Source organism: Loxodonta africana, chromosome 12 (genome assembly GCF_030014295.1).
Source record: "Loxodonta africana isolate mLoxAfr1 chromosome 12, mLoxAfr1.hap2, whole genome shotgun sequence".
Classification (NCBI taxonomy): domain Eukaryota; kingdom Metazoa; phylum Chordata; class Mammalia; order Proboscidea; family Elephantidae; genus Loxodonta; species Loxodonta africana.
The window spans coordinates 86,458,790-86,484,758 of NC_087353.1; the positions used below are offsets into that span (position 1 = coordinate 86,458,790).

The 25,969-nt window shown below is 55.4% G+C and overlaps 3 protein-coding genes across 22 annotated transcripts in view; 1 reads left to right on the top strand and 2 right to left on the bottom strand.

The window, feature by feature from the left end:
• The window catches only part of ZNF646 (zinc finger protein 646), a 40,597-nt gene extending 20,612 nt beyond the window's left edge, over positions 1-19,985 (top strand). For 3 of the 11 annotated variants that reach the window (XM_023558971.2, XM_023558976.2, XM_023558970.2), the window contains 2 exons: positions 12,518-17,940; positions 19,385-19,985. In XM_023558971.2, the coding sequence (XP_023414739.1) occupies positions 12,600-17,940; positions 19,385-19,503 (5,460 nt within the window). In that variant the 5' untranslated portion in view covers positions 12,518-12,599 and the 3' untranslated portion in view covers positions 19,504-19,985. The other 8 variants (XM_023558974.2, XM_023558973.2, XM_023558972.2 and 5 more) reach the window with 8 other exon arrangements.
• On the bottom strand, positions 405-10,392 carry ZNF668 (zinc finger protein 668). Of its 10 annotated transcripts, none has more exons than XM_064294861.1 (5): positions 10,261-10,392; positions 5,200-5,307; positions 3,305-3,405; positions 2,351-3,019; positions 405-1,830 (listed from the first exon to the last, which is right to left on the bottom strand). In XM_064294861.1, exons 3-5 carry the CDS (start codon positions 3,346-3,348, stop codon positions 633-635), a joined length of 1,911 nt encoding a protein of 636 aa, XP_064150931.1. In that variant the 5' UTR covers positions 3,349-3,405; positions 5,200-5,307; positions 10,261-10,392; the 3' UTR covers positions 405-632. The 10 variants fall into 10 exon arrangements, with proteins under 10 accessions (XP_064150931.1, XP_064150929.1, XP_064150928.1 ...); XM_064294859.1 differs by having other exon boundaries at positions 3,305-3,420; XM_064294858.1 differs by having other exon boundaries at positions 3,305-3,489.
• Positions 19,948-25,142, bottom strand: PRSS53 (serine protease 53). Its single transcript, XM_023559016.2, has 10 exons — positions 25,085-25,142; positions 23,832-24,090; positions 23,231-23,496; positions 22,926-23,080; positions 22,561-22,780; positions 21,665-21,815; positions 21,336-21,580; positions 21,108-21,253; positions 20,640-20,859; positions 19,948-20,333 (listed from the first exon to the last, which is right to left on the bottom strand). The coding sequence occupies exons 1-10, from the start codon at positions 25,140-25,142 to the stop codon at positions 20,314-20,316; spliced, it is 1,740 nt and encodes a 579-aa protein (XP_023414784.1). The 3' UTR covers positions 19,948-20,313.
• Between the last annotated feature and the right edge of the window lie 827 nt (positions 25,143-25,969).

Here is a 25,969-nt window from a genome sequence, read left to right on the forward strand (position 1 = left end):
TTGTCAGGTTTTTCTCCCATGGAGTGGCTGGGCAGGCTCAAACCACCGACCTTTTGGTTAGCAGCCGACCTTGTGCCACCAGGGCTTCTTAAATATGGGCTAAATAAAGCTAAACAGATCTGTTCATTAGCAGGACTCCTCAAAGCTTTTGACATACTTTTGATCACCAAGAATCCCCAAGAAGAGCATGCAGGGAATTTCCTACTCATCTGGGGATAGACCACTTTGTCACAAAGCATCATAATGGGACTGGTGTTACCTGAAACATGCTTTGGATGACAATGCACCCAAAGACCTTAGCATCTAATTTTTCAATTCAGGGGCCTTCATTGAAACTTACCTGGTATCTGACACCCAAACTCCCACTCCCACCCCCACCCCCAACCAGAACACAGAAGACAATCCAGTGCCAAAGCGAATGCTTTAATGAGTGCTGCTCAGAGAGAACTTTGTGTCTTAACAGCTGCTGCCAGACCGCACAGTTTCCATCCAGCTCTGTCAGTAGGGCTATGGTGAACTAGCTGCCCCGGGGCGGGGATCTGGAGTCTAAAGAATAAGCGGGGACAAAAGGAGGCTCAGGAGACACCCTGTGGGGGTTGGGCTTCTGGAAGTGTGGCCGAGGGGGGTGGGCCTCAGGCTGGCCCCTCTTCAGGCATTCCTAGCAAAGCCACGAGGGGCTCGAGGGGCGTGGGGGTCCCCACGGGCACAGGGTGGGTGCGTTCGTGCTTGCGCAGGTCGCTGGCACTCAAGAAGCCCTTGGGGCAGTGAGGGCAGGTGTAGGGGCGCACAGAGCTGTGGGTGCGGCTGTGTTTGCGCAGCCCAGCCCTGTCAGAGAAGCTCTTGCCACACTGGGTGCAGGGAAAGGGCCGGAGCTCTGGATGTGAACGCTCGTGCCGCCGCAGTAACGTCAGTGTGGAGAAGGTCTCCTTGCACTCCCGGCACACAAATTGTGGTGGCTTCTCGTCCACCTCACTCGTCCCCCCCAAGGGACCAGAAACCTCCCCAGCACCAGCATTCTGGCACTCCACATGCTCCACCGTCATGCCCACCACTTGCCACTGCGTGGCCATCACCCCACCTGACTCTGGAGGCAGCCCTAGCAGCCCTGCTGGAGGGTCCCCTAGCCCTGCACCAGCTGCTGGGGCCGCTGAGCCCTCGCCTGCCACGCCAACAGGCAGCGCCAGCCCTACCACCAGCTCCTGTTGTGGCGGAGCCCCTGCGGCCTCGCTGCTTCGATGGGTCCGCTCATGCTTCCTCAGGCTTGAGGATACCACAAAGGATTTTCCACAGGCGTTACAGTGGAAGGGGCGCTCCCCCGAGTGCACTCGGCTGTGCTTGGTGAGGCTGGCACGCTCGGCGAAGGCCCGCCCACACTCCTCGCAGCGGAAGGGTCGCTGCCCAGAGTGCACCAGTGCGTGCCGCTTGAGGTCCCAGGACGCCACGAACGTCTTGTCGCACTGCACGCACTTGTACGGCCGGTCGCCCGTGTGCACCCGACGGTGCATGGCCAAGTCGGCGGGCTGCCGGAAGTCCTTGCCGCACTTCTCGCAGCGGTAAGGCTTCACGCCCTCATGCGCCCGCTGGTGGCGACGGAAGCTGGAGGGGTCGGAGAACATGCGCCCGCAACGTGGGCACAGGAAGGGCTTCTCGCCAGAGTGGGTGCGCTCATGGCTCTGGTAGGAGCTGAGCTGCGTGAAGCCCTTGCCGCAGGCCGGGCAGCGATAGGGCTTCTGCGCCGCGTGGATGCGCTGGTGACATGTGAGCGAGGACGAGCGGGAGAAGCTCTTCCCGCACTCAGAGCAGAGGAAGGGGCGCTCACCGGTGTGGGACCTGTGGGAGTGCAGAGGGCCGGGCATGAAGGTGAACCTGCTCCCTGTCTGGGCTGTAACTTACGGGTCCCCGAGCATCCCTGGGGGCCTCGCCCAATCTCTTAAGAGCCACGGGACCATACCCCAAAATAAGAAACCTTCAGATTCTAAGGGCCTATGCGCCTCAATTCCTGATAAGACCCTCTGCAGACCAAAGTCCTAGACAGACCACTGACACCTACACCAAAGAGCTTTTGAGCCGCCTCACTTCCAGCCCTGTCCCTTTCCTGCTGTCCAGGAACCTAGGCCAATCAGACCCCACACCATCCTCCTGGGTTCCATTCCAATGCAGTCAGCCTCGCCCACCTCCATGCCACCCGGCACCAACTTCTCACATGTGCCCACCCCCTTCACATAGGCTCATTCCAAACACTCTTTGAGACTCAACCCTGGACCTACTGGTCACAGGGCAGCCGCTGTGGTTCCACCTCCACCACCCGCCAGCTCTGCCAAAGCCCACACCCCCAGCTCCATGCGCTCACCGCTCGTGGTTGCGGAGATCCTTGAGCTCCGCGTAGGCCTTGCCGCAGCGCTCACAGCTGTAGGGCCGCAAGCCGGCATGTGTGCGCCGATGCTTGCGGAACACCGAAGGGTCCGCGAAGCTCTTGCCGCAGTCGGCGCAGGCATACGGCCGCTCGCCGGTGTGGCCGCGCTGATGGATTTTGAGCTTGGAGAGTGCACCATAGGCCTTGGGGCAGTGTGTGCAGCGGAAGGGCAACTCACCAGCGTGAGATGCCAAGTGCACACGCAGGCACACGGGCTGCATGAAGCGACGGCCACACTCGGGGCACGGGAAGGGCTTCTCACCCGTGTGGCTGCGCCCGTGGCTACGCAGCTCAGGTGCTGTCTTGTAGGCCTTGGGGCACAGCGGGCACGCGTAGGGCCGAGGCTTGGCCGCTGCACCTGACACCTTGTCCCCACTGGCCTCCTCCGCCTTGGGTTCTGTCTCTGGCTTCGGCTTCACCTCGGTCACCTCCTCTTTACCATCTGCAGACCCATGTGTGGCAGCATGGCGCGCTGCCCTAGGTGCATTTGGAAACGTCTTGGTACAGGACAGGCACTTGTAGCGGCGTCCAGAACGCTTGTAGCCCGGGGCTGGAGACAGGGCCTCTGCAGACTCCACCTCCATGGCCTTGGTGGGCGGGGCTTCTCTGTAAGAGAGTCAAAGTTAGACAGAGGCCACATCCCTGTGGTAAGCTCCAAGACCTCTCTCTTTACCAAAGCCCTAACAAGGCCTCAGAGGGAGCCCTATCTTATCTGCATTTCCCACCTAGGGCTCTCAGGTTGAACCACGGGACCCCCACATCCTTTTTTCCAAGCACTACTGGCTCTGCCACCCCACGCTCAAGTTTCCTCTCTGGTCTGCTCCATGATGAAAGAAGGTTGGACCAGGTGATCTCAGAGGGGCTGAAAACGGAGGTCACCAAAAGATCTACCTGCACTTTCCTGCCCCAACCTCTGGGCTTCTCCACTGTGGCATTTGCAGGGGAGTTCCATCTGTCTCACCATCTTCTTTCTTTAGCTCAGTGTCCAAGGCCTGTGCCAAGCAAGGCTGCAGATGTAGAGAGTATCCAGATGGGAGCCTAGCCCGAAGGTCTCCAAGTACCCAGGGGAGACAGACCTGAGACCAGAGGAGGGTGGACCAGTGGTGGGTGGCACCATCTGTCTGTCAGCTCTAGATCCCCAGTATGTGTTTTGTCTTTTCCCTTTGGTTGGTTAGCTCTTGAGGCAGCAACTGTTCACACAGAATCTGGCCTTACACAGCTGTAAGGGACTCCACCCTAGACAGGAATCTTAGTCCACCCTCTGCTCTGGAATCCCTGTCTGGCTCCTGCTCCCATACCTCTGGCAACGAGGAGCTCATTCTCTCACAAGGCAGCTTGAGCCATGCTGGCAGTTAGAAACCCCTGAGTCATAATCCATGTATCTGAGCTACCAGGGCTTCCTGGGACACCTGCTCTGAGACCCCCTACTTTCTTAGTCCAGAGCCCAGACCCCCTTCAACCAGATGCTCCTGGGGATCATGTTTGGGAGGAAATAGGATTGACGGCTGCGGTAGTCTTAACACCAGCTCATCCTCCCCGGGGGATGAAGGGAAGAGGATTACAACTGATCCACTTAGGGCGGGCTCAGCAGCAGCTTCTGGAGATGGGGTGTGAGCAGGGAGAGGACACTGGTGTAGAAAGGGGAGGGGAGCCAGGTGTCACCAAAGACTAGGCTGGGAGGTGGGAGACCTGGGTTCTACTTCCAGACCTGTGGGTAACTTCCTGTGAGAGAACTCGGTGAAACTAGTGCTCCTCTCTAGGCCTTGTTTCCCTCATCTGTACACCTCAGGGCTTGGTGGCTTCTAAGACACTAGGGTTGAGAGGAGGCTGGAGCTAAGCTGTGCCAGGAGGGTGGTGGGGGAAGTACAGGCCTCTAGAGGCTCATGGCCCCTCACCCCAGGAAAAGACTGTGGGGACAGCTTACCTGGAAGGCCGAGGGAGGACACAGGAGACCCTGGGGTGAGAGGCAAGAGCTGTATCCTCAGGGTCAGTACCCTTTTGCCTAGTGGGCCTGCCTCAGTTTCCCCTCTTCCCCATGCATAGTCTAATGTTCATAGGTATTGGCTGGAGTCTTCTCCCTAAAAGCACCATGTGATGGTCTGTCCCCTGATCAAGAACTTTCCATGGTTCCCATCACAAACTTCAAGTTCCCAGGAACTTCCTGGCTGCTCTAAATCCCACTAGTCCTTTGTTTGAGCCCTACCTCCCCTGGGAAGCTCTTCCTGAATCTGCCCTCTGAGTATCGACCCTGAATTCCACACGACCCTGTTCTACCCTCAGCTTGGTTATTTCACTTTTCTCACTAAATCCTGGGGCTGAAAGGTGAGTCAATGGGCCGGAGGTCCAATCTACCCCATGGCTTAATTCCTCTAACAGTTTCTAAGGGATCCCTCCCCCTCCCTGGATAAGGCACTCCCTATCTCCCTTCCAGACTATTATCTGGACAGTCTGCCTGAGGGAAGGTTCCTCCTTAGTAAAAATGATAGCTCACATTTGAGCTAAATATCAGGTAGTATCCTAAGCTCCTTACATGTATTAACTCACTTAACCTCCAAGTCAACACTGCAAAAAGTTCTATTAAAAGCCCCATTTCATGGATAAAGGAACTGAGGCCCAGAATGGTGGTATAGCATTGTGATTAAGTGCACACAGCCTCTGAAGCGAAACTGTCCAGCTTTGAACCTTGCCTCCATCACTTCCTAGCTGATGTGACCTTGGGCAATTTACTTCATCTCTTGGGACCTCAGTTTTCTCATCTGAAAAATGGAGAAAATAATAGTACTTACCTCACAGGGTGGGTGAGGATTGACCGAGATAAGAATAATTATGGAGAGTCTTCTGAGAGCCAGGCACTTTGTCCAGCATGCCACCTTATTTAATTCACTTCAAGCTTCCTGAGATAGGGATTATTGTCATTTTACACGTTAGTAAACTGAGGTCCCAAGAGCTTAAGCAACTTGCCAACAGTCACAAAGCTAGTAACACATGCAGCTGGGACTTGAATCCACGTCTGTTTAACTTGCCTCCTGCTCAGTCATCTGGAGCCTCCAGACTTTGCTGCCTGGGCCATCAGGTGCACAGATCTATGCAGAGTGAGGGCCAGGTAAACTAGGCCACTGCCTAGAATCCCACCATTAACTCCTCACTTCACAGTTTACTGAGGACTCTTTCAACCTACCAGCTCCCTAGAGTGATGTGTCTCCCAGTTAGGCCTGTGAACCTCCTGCATCAGGATAACCATCCAGGGAGCCTGAGACAGGGCTCAGGACTTGCACTTTAAACACATTCTCTGGATCATTCCAAAGCCTTAAGAACTACACACACATCCCTAGGTCTTTGCAAGCTCCTAAGGGGGAGCCATTTTTTTTTCCCTTAATAATATTTTATTGTGTTTTCGGTGAAGGTTAACACAGCAGTTTAGGTTCCCATTCAACAATTTCTACACAAGCTGTTCAGTGACATTGGTTACACTCCTCACGATGCGTGAACACGTCTCACTATATACGTTCTGGTTGTTCTGTTTCTGTTTATCTAGTTTCCCTGCCCCCTTACAGTCTCATCTTTGTTTTAAAGTAATTGTTGACCATTTGGTCTCATATAGGTGATTTTTTAAAGGAGCATAGTACTTATGGGTGATATGCATTATTTTTTGAGCCAATTTATTATTTAGCTACAAGGTCACCTCAGGGGTTAGTTTTGGTTCAAGGTTTGAAGAGTATCTCAGGACTATAGCCTTGGGGAGTCCTCCAGTCTCAACCAGTCCAGTAGGTCTGGTTTTTGTTTTGTTTTTTTAGAATTTGAGGTTCTGTTCCACATTTTTCTCCCATCCTATCAGGTTCTATCTATTGTGGCCCTGATTAAAACTGTTGATGGTGACAGCTGGGCACTATCTAGTTCTTTCTGGTCTCAGGATAGATGAGGCCATGGTTCCTGTAGACTATTTGTCCTGTAGACTAGTTTCTTCTTTGAGTCTTTGGTTTCCTTCTTTCTCTTTTGCTCCAGATGAGTGGAGACCAATACTTGTATCTTAGATGGCCACTCACAAGCTTTTAAGATCCCAGGCACTACTCAACAAACTAGGATGTCGAACATAACTTATGAACTACATTATGCCAAATGACCAAGATGTCCCACGAGACTATGGTCCTAATCCTTCAAACCCAGAAATCCAGTCCTACGAGGTTTTTGGTTATGTCTCAGAGGAATCCATAACTGTGCCCTCTATGTGCTTTATTTTATATATATTAATATATGTCCATACAGTCACATAAGTGCTTATACAAATGCATACACCTATACACTTATGTACATACCGGAAACCCTGGTGGCATAGCGTTGAGAGCTACAGCTGCTAACCAAAATCCACTAGGCACTCCTTAGAAACCAATTGAGGCAGTTCTACTCTGTCCTATAGGGTCACTATGAGTCGAAATCAACTCAACAGCAACAGGTTTGTGTGTTTTGTTTTGTTTTTTGGATATACAAAACTATGCACATATATGCCTACATATATAACTGCATGTCATGGATTGAATTATGTCCCCCCAAAAATATGTGTCGACTTGGTTACACCAGGATTCCCAGTATTGTGTGGTTATCCTTCATTTTGTGATTGTAATTTTATGTTAAAGGGGATTAGGGTGGGATTATATCACTCTTCCCAGGTTACATTCCTGATCTGATGTAAAAGGGAGTTTCCCTGGGGCGTGGCCTGCACCATCTTTTATCTCTCAAGAGAGAAAAATAAAAGGGAAGCAAGCAGAGAGTAGGGGACCTCATACCACCAAGAAAGCAGTGCCAGGAGCAGAGCACATCCTTTGGACCTGGGGTTCCTGTGTGCAGAAGCTCCTAGTCCAGAGGAAGATTGATGACAAGAACCTTCTTCCAGAGCTGACAGAGAAAACCTTCCCCTGGAGCTGATGCCCTGAATTTAGATTTGCAGCCTACTGGACTGTGAGAGATAAATTTCTCTTTGTTGAAGCTATCCACTTGTGGTACTTCTGTTACAGCAGCCCTAGATGACTAAGACACTGCTCATATATTTTTTGGTTGTTTTTGCTGTAGTTTCAAAATTACATATGCTTCTTTTCTTGTGTACATTTTAGTAACATCACTTACCTTCTTCAAGTTGTGTACACTTCACCTTCATTTGGTGTTACCTTTCAGAGTGAGGCATTTTTATTACACCCTTTCTACAGATTTGGAAACTAAGGGCCCCACAAGGGAAAAAAAATTGCCCAGGTACACATAGCTAGCCAGAGAGCCCAGGTTCAAACCCAAGTCTTCAGGCCCCTGGGCTGGACTCTTTCTCTATCAGTCTTCACTCACTCAAGGTTTATTAGAGAAATCATGAGACTTTTCACTGCTCCCAGGACAAAGACCAGTATCTTTTCCATGGCCAGCTAGGCCCCAGACAGGACCAATCTAACACCTACCTACCTTAACTCCCACTTCTTCCCCCCCGCCCCAGGCTCCACCCACACAGGCCCCCTTTCTTTTTCTCAAAGAGCTAACTAAATTACTTCCTGTCTCAGGGCCTTCACACTAGCAAGTCCCTCTGCTGGAACCACTACTCCTCCAGGATCTTCTTGTAGCTGTCTCTCTCACTTCATTTAGGTCTTAGCTCCCTGTCATCTCCTCAAGAGAAGCCCACTTTTCTTAATGCTACCTGCACTCCTGCTAATCACTCTCTATCTCCCTTTACAGTTTTATCTGGATAACATGCCTTTAAAGTGTTCATCTGGATAACATGCCTTTGAAGTGTTCATAACATGCCTTGCAAGCTTACCATGGGCCAGGTACCATTTTAAGCATTTTATGCGTACTACTCAAGATAAGCCTCACACTGCCAAGAAGTCAAACAGTTATTATTTTCCCCGTTTTACAGATAAGGATACTGAGGCATAGAAAGGTGAACTAATTTACTCATGTTCACAGCCAGTATTCAACGTCAGGTTATCTGACCCCCAAACTTCTGCTCTTTGTTTCCCTGATTATTGCTTTGTTAGTACTTACATGTTTTATGGTTTGCTTGCTAATTCTGTCTCCAGCACCAAAGTCCAGGCTGGTGAAGAGCATGAACCTTGATTACCCTATATTCTCTACACCTAGAAGCATGCTTCGTGCTCCAAAACAAACTGAAGGAATCAACCTCTGAGACGGAATTTAAACCCAGGCCTAAAGCCCTGGTCACCCTGAATCCAGGTCTGTTTAACCTGCCCTGTTTAACCCAAGGCCATCTCTCCCATAAACCAAAAAAAAACCAAACCCACTGCCGTCAAGTCGATTCCGACTCATAGCGACTCTAGGACAGAGTAGAACTGCCCTGTAGAGTTTCCAAAGAGCACCTGGTGGATTTGTACTGCCGACCTCTTGGTTAACAGCCACAGCACTTAACCACTACGCCACCAGGGTTTCCACCTCTCCCATAATACTAATGAAAAGAGTTGGTGAGAATGTCGGTCAGCAACTATTTATTAACTGAACTTTCTGCCTTTGTAAGTTCACAGGGTCCAAATATGGCCCCAAATATGCCACACTGGGGTCATGGTTCTAGTGATGGAGCCTTGTCTCTGTGCTGCACTACTGGCTTTGGAAGGGAATGAAGTGCTGTTGTTTGAACCCTCTCTAAACTGCCAAGGATGCAGACTGAATTCCCAGAGCTCTTAGACTAGCACCCTGAGGGAGGGACAAGGTGGAAAAGGAGCCACTTTTTATCCTTTCTGCACCCCAGTCTCCCCATTTCTAAACAAGCTGTCACTACACAGGCATCATTGGGTGTGAAAGATATAGGGAGTTGATGGATGGGGAACTGTGCAACACATGAGATGAGCGTTAATCATCTCCTAGGCCTCCAGCGTGGTCAGTTCACAACCTGATCCCAGCCCACTCTTCCAGCCTCAGCTCCAGCTGCAGCATCCCTCTCTCGCCAGTGACCTAAACCTCAGCCACAGTCTTCATACTTCCCTGCCTCGATGCACCTCCACATACAGTCTCCTCTGCCTTGGAAGTGTTTGCTTGCCTTCTCCCATAGAAAAACTCTTTTGACATTAAGTATCTCAGGGATACTCAGTTGGCACTGGAGGTAGGGGCGCCACAAAGCTCTGGGCCCAAGTTTCCTCGCCACTAATATGTAGCCTCTGAGGCATATAGGGGTTGGAAGGGAATTAGGGCCGACGAGAAAAGCTGAAGAGGGGCCGTGAGCTGCAGAAACGAAGTCCTGGATCTAACCCTGCGTTGCTCGCTCTCTGCAACCGCCTCTGCGTCGGCGCCCCCACCAGACAGGCAGCTCTCGCAGGGCAGGGCCCCAGGCTGGCTTGTCTCAGAATAAGCTCTCGGAAAACGTCGCCTCGGAGAACGTGACAAGAAGGACTGAACGATGAATGATGGAATGAACAAATGAATGGACAGAAGGCCAGACGCTAGACAAAGGCCTTAAAATGGCGTTCTCTAGGACCTCGGGAGGGGCGGCCAGGGACACGGCGGGGGAGGGGGGCCGTAGACGCCCGGGACATTGCAGGACTGGCCGCGCGGCTGGGACAAAAGCCCGCAATAGGGCGGGCTCTAGGACCCCCGAGTCTGCGCCACCCAAGGCGGGCAGCCGCGCTGGCCGAGCCCCGGCGCCCGCATCACCTGGTCCTCGAGGATAGCCGGCGGGTTCTAGGACCCGCTGGGCCCGGCGCCCGCTCGCGCCCGCCCGGGGCCGCTCTCCTCCGCCCCGCCCGCGTTGCCCGCGCCCTGCCGGCCCTGTCCGCCCTTGGCGCCCACAGGAAAACTGAGGCCAGCTCGGATCCCGTCCGCGCTGGAGCCGGCCGCGGACCCCGTGGCTTCCCGCCGGCGTTTCTTACCTGAATGGACTTGGGCTGGCTCCGCGACGTCGGCGGTGGCTCCTCGCACCGACTGAGCCCGGGACACTGCCAGGGAGGGGCAGGCACTAGGACCCCGCGGGGGGGGGGGAGAGGAGGTGGAGTCGGCGGGCGGAAGTAGACGGGAGCTTTCTAGACACCGAAGGAAGGAAAGGTTTACCGGAGCACCCCTAGCCTGTAGTGGCTGGGAAACATCTTGCCAGGAGTCCGTGGGTGCTGTGGGCAAGGAACGCCGGCCAGGATTATGGTATACACCCGGTTATTGCTAGCTTGGGTCCAGTTCACCGGAAATGTCTCCAAGAACTAGAAGGTGGGAGGACAGAAAGGCCATGCTCAGGTTTTGTAGTCCCTAAATCCGCTTATAGTCCACAATATTTCCTTTAATAGCCAGAAGTGAATTTAATGAAGCTTCCCCCATCGGTCTTGGGAGAAGTTTTCCAGGGAGCCCCGCGAAAAATACCGCCAAGGTACTGAAGCCAGGGCTGCAGAACCCTGTTTTTTTTCCCAGCTCTGCCTTCATGCAATATGCACCGGAACGATTTTTGAGATTCTCGCCGGAAGTGTGGCTAAGGTTAGTGCGTATAATAGCACTGTGACCTACGTGGGCGGGGCCAAAAGTCGTGTTTGCCTGCTTATCCACTAACTCCGGAAGTGTGTCTTCATAGATGGCTGTTTGGAGGCGGGAAAGGAAATGTTCCCGATGCTGAGGTTTCGCGGGGAAGCGTTTGCGCCTCGGACACTTCCTGTTTCCTAGTAACAATAGGAAGTGTCCGCGGAGCTCGGGAGTAGACTTCTGCTCGTGCTAGCTGTGTCCTAGATCCCTCTACACCTTTTTTTCTTTTTCTCCGCCTCTTTCTTTCCCTGCTCTCGCATCTCCCTGGGAACCCTGTCTGAATGCGTACGTGGAAGCGCGAGAGTCCCCCACCGCCACCCCTTCGGGCGCGCGGCTGCAGTTAGGGTAAGGGTCCCAGTGCGCAGGCGCGTCCCTGTTCGCTGCCCTACTGCCTGCCACCCGCAGTCCCCAACGGACGCGCCCGCTGCGGGAAAGAGAAGGGGCTGCCCGTGCGAGGTGGGGGTCCTGAGAGGATATTGACAGAGGAGATGAGGGCAGAGGACCTTGGTGGTGATAGGCTGGGGAGGAGACTCGAGTGAAGCGGCTTTGTGAGGTGAGAATTCGGGGAGCAGGTTCAGTGAGGGAGTTTAGAGCTGGAGATAGGCATTATCATGGGGTCCCATGGGAGTGAAGAATCAGAGTCGGAGAAGGCCAAGGTGAAATAGGATGCATGAGAAGCTGCTATGGAGAGAGAGCAAGGGCTTTGGAGCGAAGACCGCGTGAGTTCAGTGGTTGGCTCACATGTAAACTGGGATTTGAGGGGCATTACGGTGTGTTGTGAGGCTTAAATGACACTATACTTTGCTTAGGGCAGTGTGTATCGCCCAGTAATGCTCAGTTAGCATGTGTTGTTGTCGTTATCATCAGTACTTAAATAGGTGAAAAAAGGAGACGGGATGATGATGAGACTAAGATGAAGAAGTAGGGGATGAAGAGCAACCGGAAATGGAATGGGATTTCCACGATGGAAGGTAGTTTGGGGTCAGGGGCAGCAAGTGAAGGAAGTGGCCAGGATAAGTCTTTTGGGAAGGAGACGTTGTAAAGCCGAAAGGAATAGAGGAGGTGAGAGAATGAGTCAGCCTTTCTCCAAAGGGGCACCTCTAACCTCTCAGGTCCTCAGGTGTCAGCTAGAGAAAGAGGCTGCTTTGTCAGGGCTTCCAGGCACTATCAGCAGTCTTGTCTTTTTAGCTGAGGAATGAAGGAAGGATTGGTCTTCTCTTATTGAAAGGCCTAGAAAAGTTCTGTTTTCTTTTTAAGATGTTAGAGGAGATACGTTTTCTTGTTCCAGGATTATAGAGAGCAGAAGATCAGGGGCAGTAAGACCTTTTGGATCTGGTCTGGAGAATAGGATAATGCTTGTGATCAGAAGTAGGCTGCATCCTCCAGGACTTTCTTATCTGTGGTTCTAGGGATGAGTTTGTTCTAGGGGAGTTTCCATATTTGGGGAGCTTACGTGCAGGAAGGACTTCAACGACGGTGCCTCTAGTTTAGATCCAGTAGAAACCAGATCCCTGGGCACTGATGCTTAGGGAACCTCTCTCTGGCCCCTGGTAAACTTTTGGCTCATGGATTCAAGAGGCAGAGTTAATTCAGGCTGGCCTTCTGACCACTGCCTCTTCTTCCTAGGCCTTGGCCCCTCCACCAGAGGAAGATGCTGCTGCCACCTCTCTGCTCTTCCTGAACCCCCAGTTTTCTGCCGCACTGCCCCATGGAGGACGTGCCTGCCTCATTCAGCTGCTCTGACTGTCAACGCCACTTTCCTAGCCTCCCAGAACTGGTCCGGCACCGAGAACTGCTCCATCCATCTCCCAACCGGGTCACTGAGGACACTGACCAAATCCCCAGGCCCTACCGCTGTCAGCAGTGTGGGCGGGGCTACCGTCATCCCGGGAGCCTGGTCAACCACCGCCGCACCCACGAGACTGGCCTTTTCCCCTGTACCACCTGTGGCAAGGACTTCACCAATCCCATGGCCCTCAAAAGCCACATGAGGACTCATGCTCCTGAGGGCCGCCGCAGGCACAGGCCTCCTCGCCCCAAGGAAGCCACCCCATGCTTCCAAGGTGAGATGGCGTCCACTGACTCATGGAGCCAGAAGCTTGGCTCTGAGGAAGGCTGGGAAAACCAGGCAAAACATACCGAAGAGACGCCTGGCTGTGAGTCTGGGCCTGACCCCAGGGCAGCTCGAGGTACTTGGGAGGATCCATCCACTAGACAAAGAGAAGGCTGGGAAAGCCAGCCAGATCCTGAGGAGTGTACAAAGCACTGGGGGGCCACCACCAACTCTGCCAGAGCCCCGCCTCTCCCCACCCCAGCCAGCAACCTCCTTAGCAATTTGGAACAGTATTTGGCTGAATCAGTTGTGAACTTCACGGGGGGCCAGGAGCCTACCCAGTCCTCTCCTGCCGAGGAGGAACGGCGGTACAAGTGCAGCCAATGTGGGAAGACCTACAAGCATGCTGGAAGCCTCACCAACCACCGTCAGAGCCACACCCTGGGCATCTATCCTTGTGCTATCTGCTTCAAGGAGTTCTCTAACCTGATGGCTCTGAAGAACCACTCCCGGCTCCATGCCCAGTATCGGCCTTACCGGTGTCCCCACTGCCCCCGTGCCTTCCGGCTCCCCCGGGAGCTGCTGGAACACCAGCAGTCCCATGAGGGCGAAAGGCAGGAGAAGCCGTGGGAAGAGAAGGGGATGCCAACCACCAACGGGCACATAAATGAGAGCATTCGGGACCAGCTTGGTACTGCGCAGATGCTCAACGGCTCTGGGGAACTCAGCACCCCTGGGGAGCTAGAGGACAGTAGCCTGGAGGAATACCGGCCATTCCGCTGCGAGGATTGTGGACGCACTTACCGCCACGCTGGGAGCCTCATCAACCATCGCAAGAGCCACCAGACAGGTGTCTACCCCTGCTCCATCTGTTCCAAGCAGCTATTCAATGCAGCAGCCCTCAAAAACCATGTGCGGGCTCATCACAAACCCCGGCAAGGGACTGGGGAGGGTAGGCAGTCATCAGTGACACCATCTTCCCTGCCTCTGTCTGAGACCACCCCCAAAGAAGAAGATGACCCCACTACCGCCCTGGATCATCGCCCCTATAAGTGCAATGAGTGTGGTCGAGCCTACCGCCACCGGGGGAGCCTGGTGAACCACCGCCACACTCACCGGACAGGAGAGTACCAGTGTTCACTCTGTCCTCGCAAGTACTCCAACCTCATGGCTTTGCGTAACCACGTTCGTGTACACTGCAAGGCTGCTCGCCGCAGTGCAGGCCCAGGGGCCGAGGGTCCCCCCAGCCACCTCGAGGTGGGAGCAGAGGCAGCCCCACATGTAGATCAGGGGCATGGGTGCAAGCATGAAGAGGAGGCCGCTGATACCCCCCCAGGCACAGGTGGGGCACCACCACAGATCTGTAGTGTCTGTGGGCTGCTCTTTGAAGACCCTGAGAGCCTTGACCATCATGGCCGGACCCATGGGGGAGGAGAAGGGGAAAACAGCCAGGCAGAGACCAGGGTATCACCTCCTCGGACGTTTGCCTGCCAAGACTGTGGAAAAAGCTATCGCCACTCAGGCAGTCTTATCAACCACAGGCAGACCCACCAGACGGGGGACTTCAGTTGTGGGGCCTGTGCCAAACACTTCCACACCATGGCTGCCATGAAGAACCATTTGCGACGCCACAGTCGGCGGCGGAGTAGGCGACACCGGAGGCGGGCTGGCAGTGTGGGTGGTGGGGGCGGTGCCAAGCTCCCGTCAGCAGAGGACTGGGCCCAGGAGTTGGTGGAAGACAGTGAGAGCCCAGACTTTCCCCAGGACCCTTCAGGAGAGAGTCCTAGTGGGGCCGAAGGCAACGTGGAAAGTGATGGGGACTGTTCGCAGGCTGAACCTGAGGGGGACAAATGTGGGCTTGAGAGGGATGAGGCCTGTTTCCAGGGTGATAAAGAGCACAGAGGCGACGAGGAAGGACCAGAAAGAAAGGAGAACTGTTTTCTTGACAGCTTGGACATCCCAGGTGATGAGGAAGGCAATGGGGCCCGCTTCTGTGACGGCCTCACTCGGGTGATTGAAGACCAGAAACCAGCCGCAGACCTGCCCAGGTCCTCGCCTCCCTCTGCTGAAGCTGTCTCTAGCTGGCAGGCTGACGCCTCCCACACATGTTCCGACTGCGGGCATTCTTTCCCTCATGCGACCGGCCTGTTGAGCCACAGGCCCTGCCATCCACCAGGCATCTATCAGTGCTCCCTCTGCCCAAAGGAGTTTGACTCACTGCCTGCCCTGCGCAGCCACTTCCGGAACCACGGGCCCGGCGAGGTGAGCTCGGCACAGCCTTTTCTCTGCTGCCTCTGTGGCATGATCTTCCCCGGGCGGGCTGGCTACAGGCTTCACCGGCGCCAGGCTCATGACTCCGCTGGTGGGACTGAGGGCTCGGAAGAGGAGGGAGAGGAGGAAGGAGCAACAGAGGCAGCCTCTACCCAGAGCCCTCCATTGCAGCTCTCAGAAGCAGAGCTGCTGAATCAACTGCAGCGGGAGGTGGAGGCGCTGGATGGAGCAGGCTATGGGCACATCTGTGGCTGCTGCGGACAGACCTATGACGACCTGGGGAGCCTGGAGCGTCACCACCAAAGTCTGGGTGGTGCTTTTGGGAACACCATAGACAAGGCACCCAGCCACTTGGAAGAGTCAGGTAATGGCACAGAGATGGTTACAGATGGTGTCTGTGAGGGCACAGTGACCTCAGTCTCTGGGGAGGGTGCAGACATGAAGTCTGGAGAGGGAGGAGGTGCCACAGTTGCAGAAAACTTTTGCATGCAGGGTGGTGAAAGTTCCTTGGAGGCCCAGCCCCGGCCCTTCCGCTGCAACCAATGCGGCAAGACCTATCGCCACGGGGGTAGCCTGGTGAACCACCGCAAGATCCACCAGACTGGAGACTTCATCTGCCCTGTCTGCTCCCGCTGCTATCCCAACCTGGCTGCCTACCGGAATCATCTACGAAACCACCCCCGCTGCAAAGGCTCTGAGCCCCAGGTGGGGCCCATCCCAGAGGCGGAAGGTAGCTGTGAGCCCCAGATCACGGCAGAGGAGGGCCTGGGGCAGGCGGAAGTGGAGAAGCTCCAGGAAGAACTTAAAGTGGAGCCCTCAGAGGAACTGGCAAGGGTGAAAGAAGAGGCATGGGTGGAGACCACTGTGAAGGGGGAGGAGACAGAGCTGAGGTTGGAGACTGCAGAGAAGGGCTGCCAGACTGAAGCCAGCTCTGAGCGGCCCTTCAGCTGCGAGGTGTGTGGTCGGTCATACAAGCACGCAGGCAGCCTCATCAATCACCGGCAGAGCCATCAGACCGGCCACTTCGGCTGCCAGGCCTGCTCCAAGGGCTTCTCCAACCTTATGTCCCTCAAGAACCATCGGCGCATCCATGCGGATCCCCGGCGTTTCCGGTGCGGCGAGTGTGGGAAGGCCTTCCGCCTGCGGAAACAGCTGGCCAGCCACCAGCGAGTCCACGTTGAGCGGCGTGGGGGTGGGGGCTCCCGAAAACTGACTCGGGAAGATCGGCCCTTCCCGTGTGGGCAGTGTGGGCGGACCTACCGCCACGCCGGGAGCCTCCTGAATCACCGGCGCAGCCATGAGACAGGCCAGTACAGCTGCCCCACCTGCCCCAAGACCTACTCCAACCGCATGGCACTGAAGGACCACCAGAGGCTGCACGTAGAGAGCCGGCGGCGGCGGGCAGGGAGGTCCCGGCGGGCAGCCGTGCGCTGCGCCCTCTGTGGCCGGGGCTTCCCTGGCCGGGGCTCTTTGGAGCGCCACCTGCGAGAGCATGAGGAGGAGACCAAAAGGGAGCTGGCCAGTGGCCAGGGAGGCCCAGATGGCACAGGGGGCAGTGAGGGGAAGCTGGCTGGACTCGCGGGCAGATCATGTGGTAATGAGGCAGTACCTCAGCTGGAGGATGGAGCCATGCGGTCAGGTGAGCACGGTCAGAGCACCATCAGGGCAGCAGGTTCAGAAGCCAGAGGGCCACTGTCTAGGGGGATCATGGGGAAGGCAGATGGGTGGCAAGGAGACAGGGGACCAGTGAATCATGATGGAGGTTGGGTTCCTCGGGGTCAGGTACCGACTAATCCCAAAGACGAGTCATGGGACAGTGTCCCCAGGAGCCCTTGCCACCTTGGCAACAGCAAGCCCAGTGAACCTAGTATGAGTCATAGGAATAGCTGGAACGATGGAGACAGCAGCTCTCAGCTTCAGCCAGAGAGCCACCCCTTTTCCTGCTGCCAGTGTGGCAAGACCTACTGCCGATTAGGCGGGCTTTTGAACTACCACAACACTCACAAGACAGACCGTCACTATTGTCTGCTCTGCTCCAAGGAATTCTTGAACCCTGTGGCCACCAAGAGCCACAGCCACAACCACATAGCTGCTCAGACCTTTGCCTGCCCTGACTGTGGCAAGGCCTTTCAGTCCCACCAAGAACTAGCCAGCCACCTGCAAACTCATGCCAGGGGCCTCAGTCAGGTGCCACTCCAGATGGAGGAGGCCAGGGATCCCAAAGCTGGGACTACAGAGAACCAGGTGGGTCTCCTTGGTCAAGGGAAAGCCCAGGAGACCCCATCAGAACCCTCTAGGGCTCCAGGAGAGAACGCTGGGAGAGCTAGTAGAGGGCAAGGAGTAAAGTCCACAGGGGCTGAAGATGAAGAGCGGCCCTTCCGCTGTGCCCAGTGTGGGCGTTCCTACCGCCACGCTGGTAGCCTGCTGAACCACCAGAAGGCCCACACCACTGGACTCTATCCCTGCTCCCTCTGCCCCAAGCTTCTGCCCAACCTACTGTCCCTCAAGAACCATGGCAGGACCCATACGGACCCCAAGCGCCACCGCTGCAGCATCTGTGGCAAGGCTTTCCGGACAGCTGCCCGGCTGGAGGGCCATGGGCGGGTCCATGCACCCCGGGAGGGGCCCTTCACCTGCCCCCATTGTCCCCGCCACTTCCGTCGCCAAATCAGCTTCCTGCAGCACCAGCAGCAGCACCAGGAGGAATGGACAGTGGCCGGCTCCGGTATGGGGGGGGCGTGAATGGGCTTGGGCAGAGGATTGATTGGAGGGACCTTGGAGGAGGTGGGCTCACAGCAGAGGGCGAAATCAGGCCCCAAGGTGGGTGGAGGAGCAAGGAAAGAGGAGAGAGGGTCACATGGATTCAAAGAGGTGGGCCGGGGCTTGGCTATGGAGGAAGAAATAGTTTGAGGATGCTGCCTGTTGGGGGCTGAGGTCTGAACCCGTGTCAGGTAAATAGATGGCATGTTGGGTGGGGCAGTGTAGGGAATAGTTGTCAGAGGCAGTGTCTGGGCTCTTCTGCTGTGCCCCATCCAAGAGGAGTGGTCTTTGTTTTAGAAGGGGTGGTGGGTGGGGACCACCTGGCTACCACAACCGGAAACTGTCCGGATTCAGTTCCTAAAGTCCTAACTTCCAGAAAGAAAGATGAAGCCGTTGATTTGATCTCATTTTGTTCGTTCCTAGACCAGAGTAGGCAAGGAGCCAGGGAAGGAGGAATGAGGTGTGGGGGCACCTCCAGACTGGACTTCTTTATGGCTTCACTGCTGACTTGGCCACAGAAACTGGGTCACTGCTTGGCACCCAAGTCCTTGTTTCTTTCCTTGTTGCCCCACATCCAGGGGTGGATTAACCAGTAAGCAAGGTGTGCACGGGCTTGTGTTTACTTGCTAATCTGTAGTGTGTAATTTCACATGGGTTTCACCGCATCGCTGATGTGGAAAACAGGTGAGATTACACAACACAGACTAGTAAGTAAGCACAAGTAAGCCCCTGTGTACCTTGCTTATTGGGGAACCCGTCCCTGCCCACACGTCTTCTTCCCTTTATTCAGCTCCTTTTTTCCTCTCTGTGTCTCTCCTTTTTAGAATCCAACCAAACCACTTTTCCGTGTGCACACCTCCCCCCACCCAGCCCCAAGCACACCTTTAACTGGAGGACTGAGTCACAGATAATTGTTTATTTGAAGCGAGGCTCTGCTGTAGCAACAGTCATTAGCCCCTGTCTCACATCCTCTATCAGAGGGCAATCTGCATGTAAAATCACTTCCACCCAGCCCAGTCAGGGAGGCTGCGGCTGCAGCCTATTTGCTCAGCAAGCCCTGCGTTCTCTCTCCACCTCTAGAGATAGGCGGCCCTTACCCCAGGACCCCTTAAACATTAGTGGCAGTCAAGGGTGGGTAACCTGGAGATGGTGGGCCCTTGGCCAGAGATTGTCAGGGAAGGCAGGGATGGTGGGTGAGATTCCCTTGAGAGGCTGAAGGAATGGCTTTCAGAATAAGGGATTTCTTGTGACTTGAGGGAGTAAGTGAGGAGGCAGTTAGCCAGGTCTGGGGAAATAATTGGGGCTCCCAGGCTTTCTGGGGCCACGGAATGGCCTGCAGGCCTGGGAGGGGGTACAAGGTGTGTGGAGTCTGCCCCCTCAGTCAGTGACCTCTCTCTGTTTCCCCCCAGGAGCTCCAGCGGCACCAGCAGCGGGCAGAGGGGACTCGTCATTGCCCCCTCCACCTACCCTGACTCCACTCCTGGACCCTTCACCCCAGTGGCCTGCAAACCTCAACTTTTCCCTCTGAACTCCAAGTCTCCAAAGATCAGAATAGTGGGGGGGGGGGAGGGGGGAGGGAAGGATTTGATCTCCATGTTTCACTCAGGAGTAGTTTGGTCATCCAGACTACTTATCTCCCCTCCCCCTGTGGAGAGGAGCCTGGCTCTGGCTTCTTTCCCAGGGAGGGAGTGGGGTGTTCCTCATGTCCCTGTCCTTGAAGGGCCTCCCTCCCCTAGCCTTTGTCACCATGCTCTGCCCTGTGACCAGCCCTGCAAGAAGCCTAGTGGCATGTTCTGCCGAGGTCCTGGGCAGGGCCCACCCGCCGAGGACTCCAACCCCAGGGAGAGGCAGAGTCAGAGAGCCATGGGCAAGAATGTTGCCTGTGGAAGGGGAGCCTTTTGCTATAATTTGTAACTTATTTTCTAAAGTCTATTTTGTAACAATTTATTTAAGTTTAAAAAAAGGAAAATTGCTCCCCCCCCCCCAAAAAAAAAGGAAATTTTCAAAACACTTGGCTGTTGTGATTATGTCGAAGGGGATGTAGGATAGGGAATGCTGGTGGTGGGCACCCAAGTCAGCAGAGCTGGTTGTGGGAAGCACCCACAGGCATCATCTCCCTGTCCTGCAGGGGCTGATGGTCAGCAGAGGCTTGGGCAGGGTGGGGAGTAGGGGCAGTTGCCTGTCCTGGGCAGGTCCCGTCTGAGAGCCCCTGGGTTGTTGGGTCTGCCTCAGAGCCTGGAATCGCACTTGGGTGGGAGGCATGGGGAGGGCAGAGGCAGTGAAGCAGGAATTGCCTCATTGTGTTTGTGGCAATCTGCAGTCGGCCCAAAGCCACCAGTCAACAGCTGCTGGGTTGGCCTGTCAGGGAGAGGAAGGGGGTGGGGTTGGCCTCATCCTCACAACTTTCCTCCTTCCTTCAGGGAGGACGAAGGTGTTACTGGGCCCCCATGACAGATGAGAAAACTAAGGTCCAGAGAGGTTGTGAGGCCTGAGCTAAGTCACATAATGACTACACCAGAATTTGAATCCAAATAAGTCTGTCCCACCCCGGGCAGCTGGGCAGCTAGAGGTGCGTCAGAACGGCTGTTTTCCTAGACTGAGAGAAGGGCAGTCAGAGAGAAGACCTGGAGAGGGCGTTGGCAGGAGGGGCCCAGGCCCACATACTCATGTCGGCTGGGCAGCTTCCAGTCTCGGCCTCAGGCTCCGGCTCCGGCTCAGCGAAGTAGACCTGCCAGTCCAAACTGCTGATCCAGTCCTCATAGGCCGGGAGTGCCGTGAAGACTGCAGGTCTGGCAGGACCTTGGCAAGCATCTCCAAAGCTGTGTAGCCCAGCCAGGAACCACATACCCCTCACTTCATGCACCAGTGGTGCCCCAGACAGGCCCTGCCAGGGATGAGGTGACACTGGGTGACTTCCTCTCCCCCCCACCCCGTAGAGCGCTGTGGGGAGTAGGGGGAGGCAGAAAGGGCTAGGGGCTGAGACACTGGCTATGTGGGGGTCAGTTGGCAGGAGGCCTGGTTTCAGATGAAAAGGCAGGGCTGGAGGCTAAGCCTGGCAGTTGGTCTCTTCGTTAGCTGCAGGGCAAGGGATGCCAGGAGTCTGAGGGGTAAGGTTTGGGAGCTGGGGCTCACCTCACAGCGGGGCAGCTCTCCCACAGCACTGCTACACACCATCCCTGGCAGAATGGGGATGCCGTCGCCCCCAGGGGCTGCATGCAGCCGGCTACAAGCCCTGAGCCCCAGGAGGGTCACAGGTACTGTCTGGAGGGAGCTGATGCCTACAGGGCAAGGGAGAAGATCTGGCTGTTCACTAGCCTTTAAGCTGGATGGGCAGCTACTGGTTGCACTGGTCCTACGTACCTGTTTCTTGGTGGGACAGCCCCAGGACCCAGCCACGTTTCCCATCAGGCAGGTGGTGGTCAGCGTAGGGCAGGCAGAGGGGCCGAAGGCTGGGGCCCAGTGTCACAGGTTGGGCCAGCAACAAGAGGGCCACATCATGGCCCCCCTCTGGGTGGGTATAGGCCCCATGTAGGATGAGCTGCTTCAGGCCACGCTCCTCTGGTCCATCCCCCAACCCTACACTCCATTCCTCTGGGCTCTGGCGCCTGTGTAGGGGCAGTGTTGACAGCACTGAGTGGTGGGGCTGCCGGCAGGGGCAGGGGGCACAAATGGGAGGGGCATGGGCTCACCCGATGAAGCAGTGGGCAGCAGTCAGCACCACCTCCTCTGACACCAGCGCTCCGCCACAGGCCAGGTTCCCTTGGTACTTCAGCCTAGCGTCCCAGGGCCATGGGGAGGGGGCTCCTGCCTGTGGGCCTTCTCTCCTCAGAGACCCACAGGCTGAAACAGATTACATCACCTGACTTCTTAAATTCTCACTGTGCCAGGCACTGCATTAAGTACTTCCCCATGTGCTATTAAATCCCCACAATATCCTCATGAGTTGGATTTCATTAGCCTCATTTGCATATGAGGAAACCGAAGCTCAGAGAGGTTAAGTGGCTTTCTAGTTTTGCAACCACATGCAAGTAGCAGACTTGGGATTCAAAACCCAGGGCTAGAGCTTTTAACTCTAATGGTCTGGACAGTCCTCCTGCCCCTGCTTATCACTCCCACTGGTCTACACCCCTCCAGGCCTGGACTGGCCCCAGAATTTCTGGCTGACGTGTTTCTTTTGCCATCGACACAGCTTCCTCACTAGGGATTATTTTGCATGAGATTTGCATGTTAGTCATTTCACCAGAATTCTGCATGGGAGCCCTGCCTTATCCAGTCTCGCTGGGTCCCTGCCTGGGAACTTGCAACTTGCCCCAAAACCTTCACCAGGCCTCAGGGATGAGTCTTCCTGGGTAAACTCCAGATCCATAAACTCCCAAATCATCTGTGCTCCTCATCCCTAAGGGAGCTGTTCCCAGCCCAGGGGCTGGAAGGGGCCTTAAGAGCCCACTGGCTGTGTGTGAAGGCCCTGCATCAGTTCTCTATTCCAAGCTGAGATTTGTTTCACTAGGGCTTCCACCCACTGCCAAGAGGTCATGCAGGCCTGGGTATCCCCACTTATTCCACTCCCTTTGCCCCCTACTCATACCTATACAGCTGTCCTCATCACTGATCTCTGGGGTCTCTGTGCTCTGGGCCAGGAAGGCTGCACCCTGAGCTCGAGCCTGCAGCCAGGAGCTGTAGGCAGCCACGTCAGTCAGCAGCACCGGAGTGTCCTCCTGGGCACAGCTTGATGCGAAACTGATGATTCCAGCCTGGACCCAGTGTCCATCGGGCTCTCGGCATAGCACAGGGCCCCCGGAGTCCCCCTGTAGCCGGGCAGCAGAGCCAAGGACAGATGCCTGAGCCCCAGCCCCGGCTACACATCCTCTGATCCTCTGACTGCAGTCCCTCCATCCACCCCTCCAAGTCAAGCCCCCTGCCCAAGACCCTTCCCTTCTGCCCCACTCAGACCTGACAGGGCCCTTGCACCCCAGGCTGGGCACCCGCACACAGCATGCCGGGCCGGGCTGGGCTGGCCAGTGGCCGCTGGTGCAGCCGGTTGTAGAGACAGTTACACGTTGGGCGGCTGATGAGACGCAGGCGCAAATTCCGCAGGGTCCTGGGAGCTGATAAAAGAGATGGGCTGAGGGTGGAATCTGGGCTACCGAGGGGGTGGTGGTGGCAGGGAGAATGGGAGCCAGATCATTAGGAGCTGAGTTGTATGACCTTGGGCAAGCAGAGTGCCTCTCTAGGCTCCAGTCTGGGATAGCACGTACTATCATTGGTGCCTTGGTCCCAGCCAGTGGCCCAGCAAGAGTTTCCAAAGGGGAAGTGATGGGTCGGTTGAGGTAGGCAGAGGGGTGTGTGGGCTGTGGGGTGGGTGAGCCGCACCAGGGCCAGGTCCGAGCCCTGGCTGTAATGGGTGTAGGCCCTGGGCAATTGCAGCTCAGCCACGCCCACCTCCTCAGCCCCTGGACTCAGCCCCTGCTGCTGCAGAGAACCCAGGACGACTGACCAGGAGTCCAGTTCTGTCGCTGCCGCCCTGGAAGGGGAAGGACAAAGGCCAGTAAGTACAAGGGAAGTTGGGGGCAGTGACACCATGGGAGACAGCAGAAGGCAGGTGAAAGAAGGGCAGAAATATCAACCTGTGGCTTTAAGCAAGGTGCTTCCCTTCTCTCAGCCTCGGCTTTCTCATCTGTAAAGCTTCTCCCATGAAAGGTTGTTAGAATTAACTGGGTAATACCTACCTGGAATGTGGCAGATTCTCAATAGACAGTACTTTTATTATTCTAGGAGCAGAGACGAGTCTGGTGGGGTTTGGGGGAGTCACCCACCCTCCAAAGCTGGAAACCCTGTCTGACTCCAGCCATGACTCACTTTTCAAAGCAGTGGGCAGCAGTGAGGACCCAGGTATCTGCTACCAGGGAGCCGCTGCAGACGTGGAGCCCTTGCCGCCTCACACTGGCCTGCCACGGCCACTCACCAGGCACTGTGTTGCCCTCCTGAGGCTCAGGGGGGCCAGGGCCAGCCTGCCCACAGGCTGTGGAGAGGGGTGGGTCAGGCTGACAGCAGGCCTCTGTGCTGCCCTCATCCCAGGCCCAAAAAGGAAGTCCAGGCCCCACATTGATGCCCAGAGCTTACCCCACTGAGTTGCTTGAAGACCTGGGAAGAGAGAGACAGGTAAGAATTGGGGGAGCCTTATCTGCCTGGGTGGAGAGGATGGGTTGTGGAGATAGGTCCTTGCCTGTGACTCTGTGGCTACCTCCCCAGCCCCTCCCAGAATGAAAATATTTATATGAAGTAGAGAAATAGCTTTTATTGGAACCTATTCAAAGTATAGACTCAGTAATTAATTCTCCCTCTGCTGTGCTCAGCACTCCTAGGCCTGAGGAGCAGGGTCTGGGGTTCAACCTGGTCCCAGGCCAACCCTCCTCCAGGCTTTGGAGCCCCCTCACTTCTGCTCCCACTGCTGAGTCAGGGGAGGCAGCCTGTGTATTCTGAGAGCATTAGCCTAATTCTCCTCTCAGCCGTGGAGGCCTGAGAGGAAGGATTACAGGCTTTTGTTGAGTCCAGGTTGGGGGAAGGCACCAAGAGAATGAGACTCACCCCACCCTTGTTCTAATAACTCAGACTCTCCCACCTTCCACGAAACCACCAGAGATCCTACCAAAGAGCTCCCTTGCCCTGCCCCTTCCCCATCACAGGCATGCACAGATACGTCCACTGAACATCAGAGCCTGGAGGTCCAAGAGAGGGGACAGATATAAAGATGAGCAGACTGAGGCCAGAGAGGCCCAGAACTTGTCTGAGGCCACTCCGGAAGTAGAGGCAGACAGGCACAAATACACCAGGATACATACATAGGCAGGACCACACACAGACACAATTACGTCTTGACAGACACAGGCTATAACCCAGTCCCAAGAAAATCACATCCATTTGATACAGATACTTGCAACCCACACACAGAGCCAGACACAATTACATTGCCACAGGCAGAGCGTCAGATGGACCAGCTGACTGCCCACCCACAGCCAGGCCCCCTCACACACACCAAGCTACAGGGGCTGCTAGGGCAGGTGGTCCCTGAGCCCCACCATACCACTCCCCCATCACACCTGGTGGCTCACCCCCTATGAGGACTACCACTTCCAGGATGAGCAGCCCTGGTCCCCAGCTCTGCTTCATGCTGCTCCAGGCCACTCTGCCACCAGCATTCTTGTTTTGAGAGGCCACTGGGTCTCCCTGACTCCACCTCTGATCCGCCCCCAGTTGGCTAGGAGTCAGGTGTCATCACTTTTCCTGGGATGGGAGTCAGCAGCTTCTAGCCCTGGGCTGGTCACCAACCCTCTCTGGGCCACAGTCATGGAGCCAGACTGCCTGGGTTCAAATCCCAGCTCCCCCACTTACTACTTGCGTGATCTTGTCTGTGGCTTGTCTGAAAAGCTCAGTTGTAGAATGTAAAAACGCTTAGAATAGAACCTGGCATAAAGGACACTTGCTCCCAGAAGAGAAACTGTCATCTTGGACTAACTGTGAAGGGGACAGTGGGCAGGCCCTCCCAGTTCTCACTTTTCCTTTTACCTTCCCTGTCTCTCTCCCAGGCTCAGGTGCTTCCCACACCTTCTCCCCATCTGTGTGACAGAGGTCCTGTGTGGGGCTGGGTGCCGGAGGCTGGGCTCTCTGCTACTTGTTGGGTATGAGACTTTGTAAAGTCCTGACACCTCTCTGAGCCTGCCTCCTCCCTGGGAAAGTTACAGCGGTGCCCACCTTTCCCACAGGTGCTGGAAGAAATCTCAGTCAGGAGGCAAGAACACTCAGGACGCATCCTTTTTACCTGACTCCTAACTCAGGCCTGCCCAGACTGTTCAGGAACCCTGACCCAACACAGAGGCAGCTGTGGATAGAGTTAACAGGTGCTGGAATGAGATGGCTCAGGTGGATTCAAATCCTGAGGGCATCATAAACCCCCATCCCCAGCACTAGCTGTGTGGTCTCAGGCAAGTTACTTAGCC

Coding starts and splice junctions, on each gene's coding strand:
- ZNF668 (XM_064294860.1), bottom strand. CDS start 3,348: ATGCCACAGTGGAGAAGCCCAGAGGTTGGGGCAGGAAAGTGCAG. Junction 3,020..3,304: donor GTTGGGGCAGGAAAGTGCAG/GTAGATCTTTTG, acceptor ACTCTCTTACAG/AGAAGCCCCGCCCACCAAGG. Junction 1,831..2,350: donor GATCTCCGCAACCACGAGCG/GTGAGCGCATGG, acceptor GCACTCCCACAG/GTCCCACACCGGTGAGCGCC.
- PRSS53 (XM_023559016.2), bottom strand. CDS start 25,142: ATGAAGCAGAGCTGGGGACCAGGGCTGCTCATCCTGGAAGTGGTAGTC. Junction 20,860..21,107: donor GAGAGCTGCCCCGCTGTGAG/GTGAGCCCCAGC, acceptor CATCCCTGGCAG/GGCCTGTCTGGGGCACCACT. Junction 20,334..20,639: donor AAGCTGCCCAGCCGACATGA/GTATGTGGGCCT, acceptor TCTCCCTGACAG/GCCAACCCAGCAGCTGTTGA.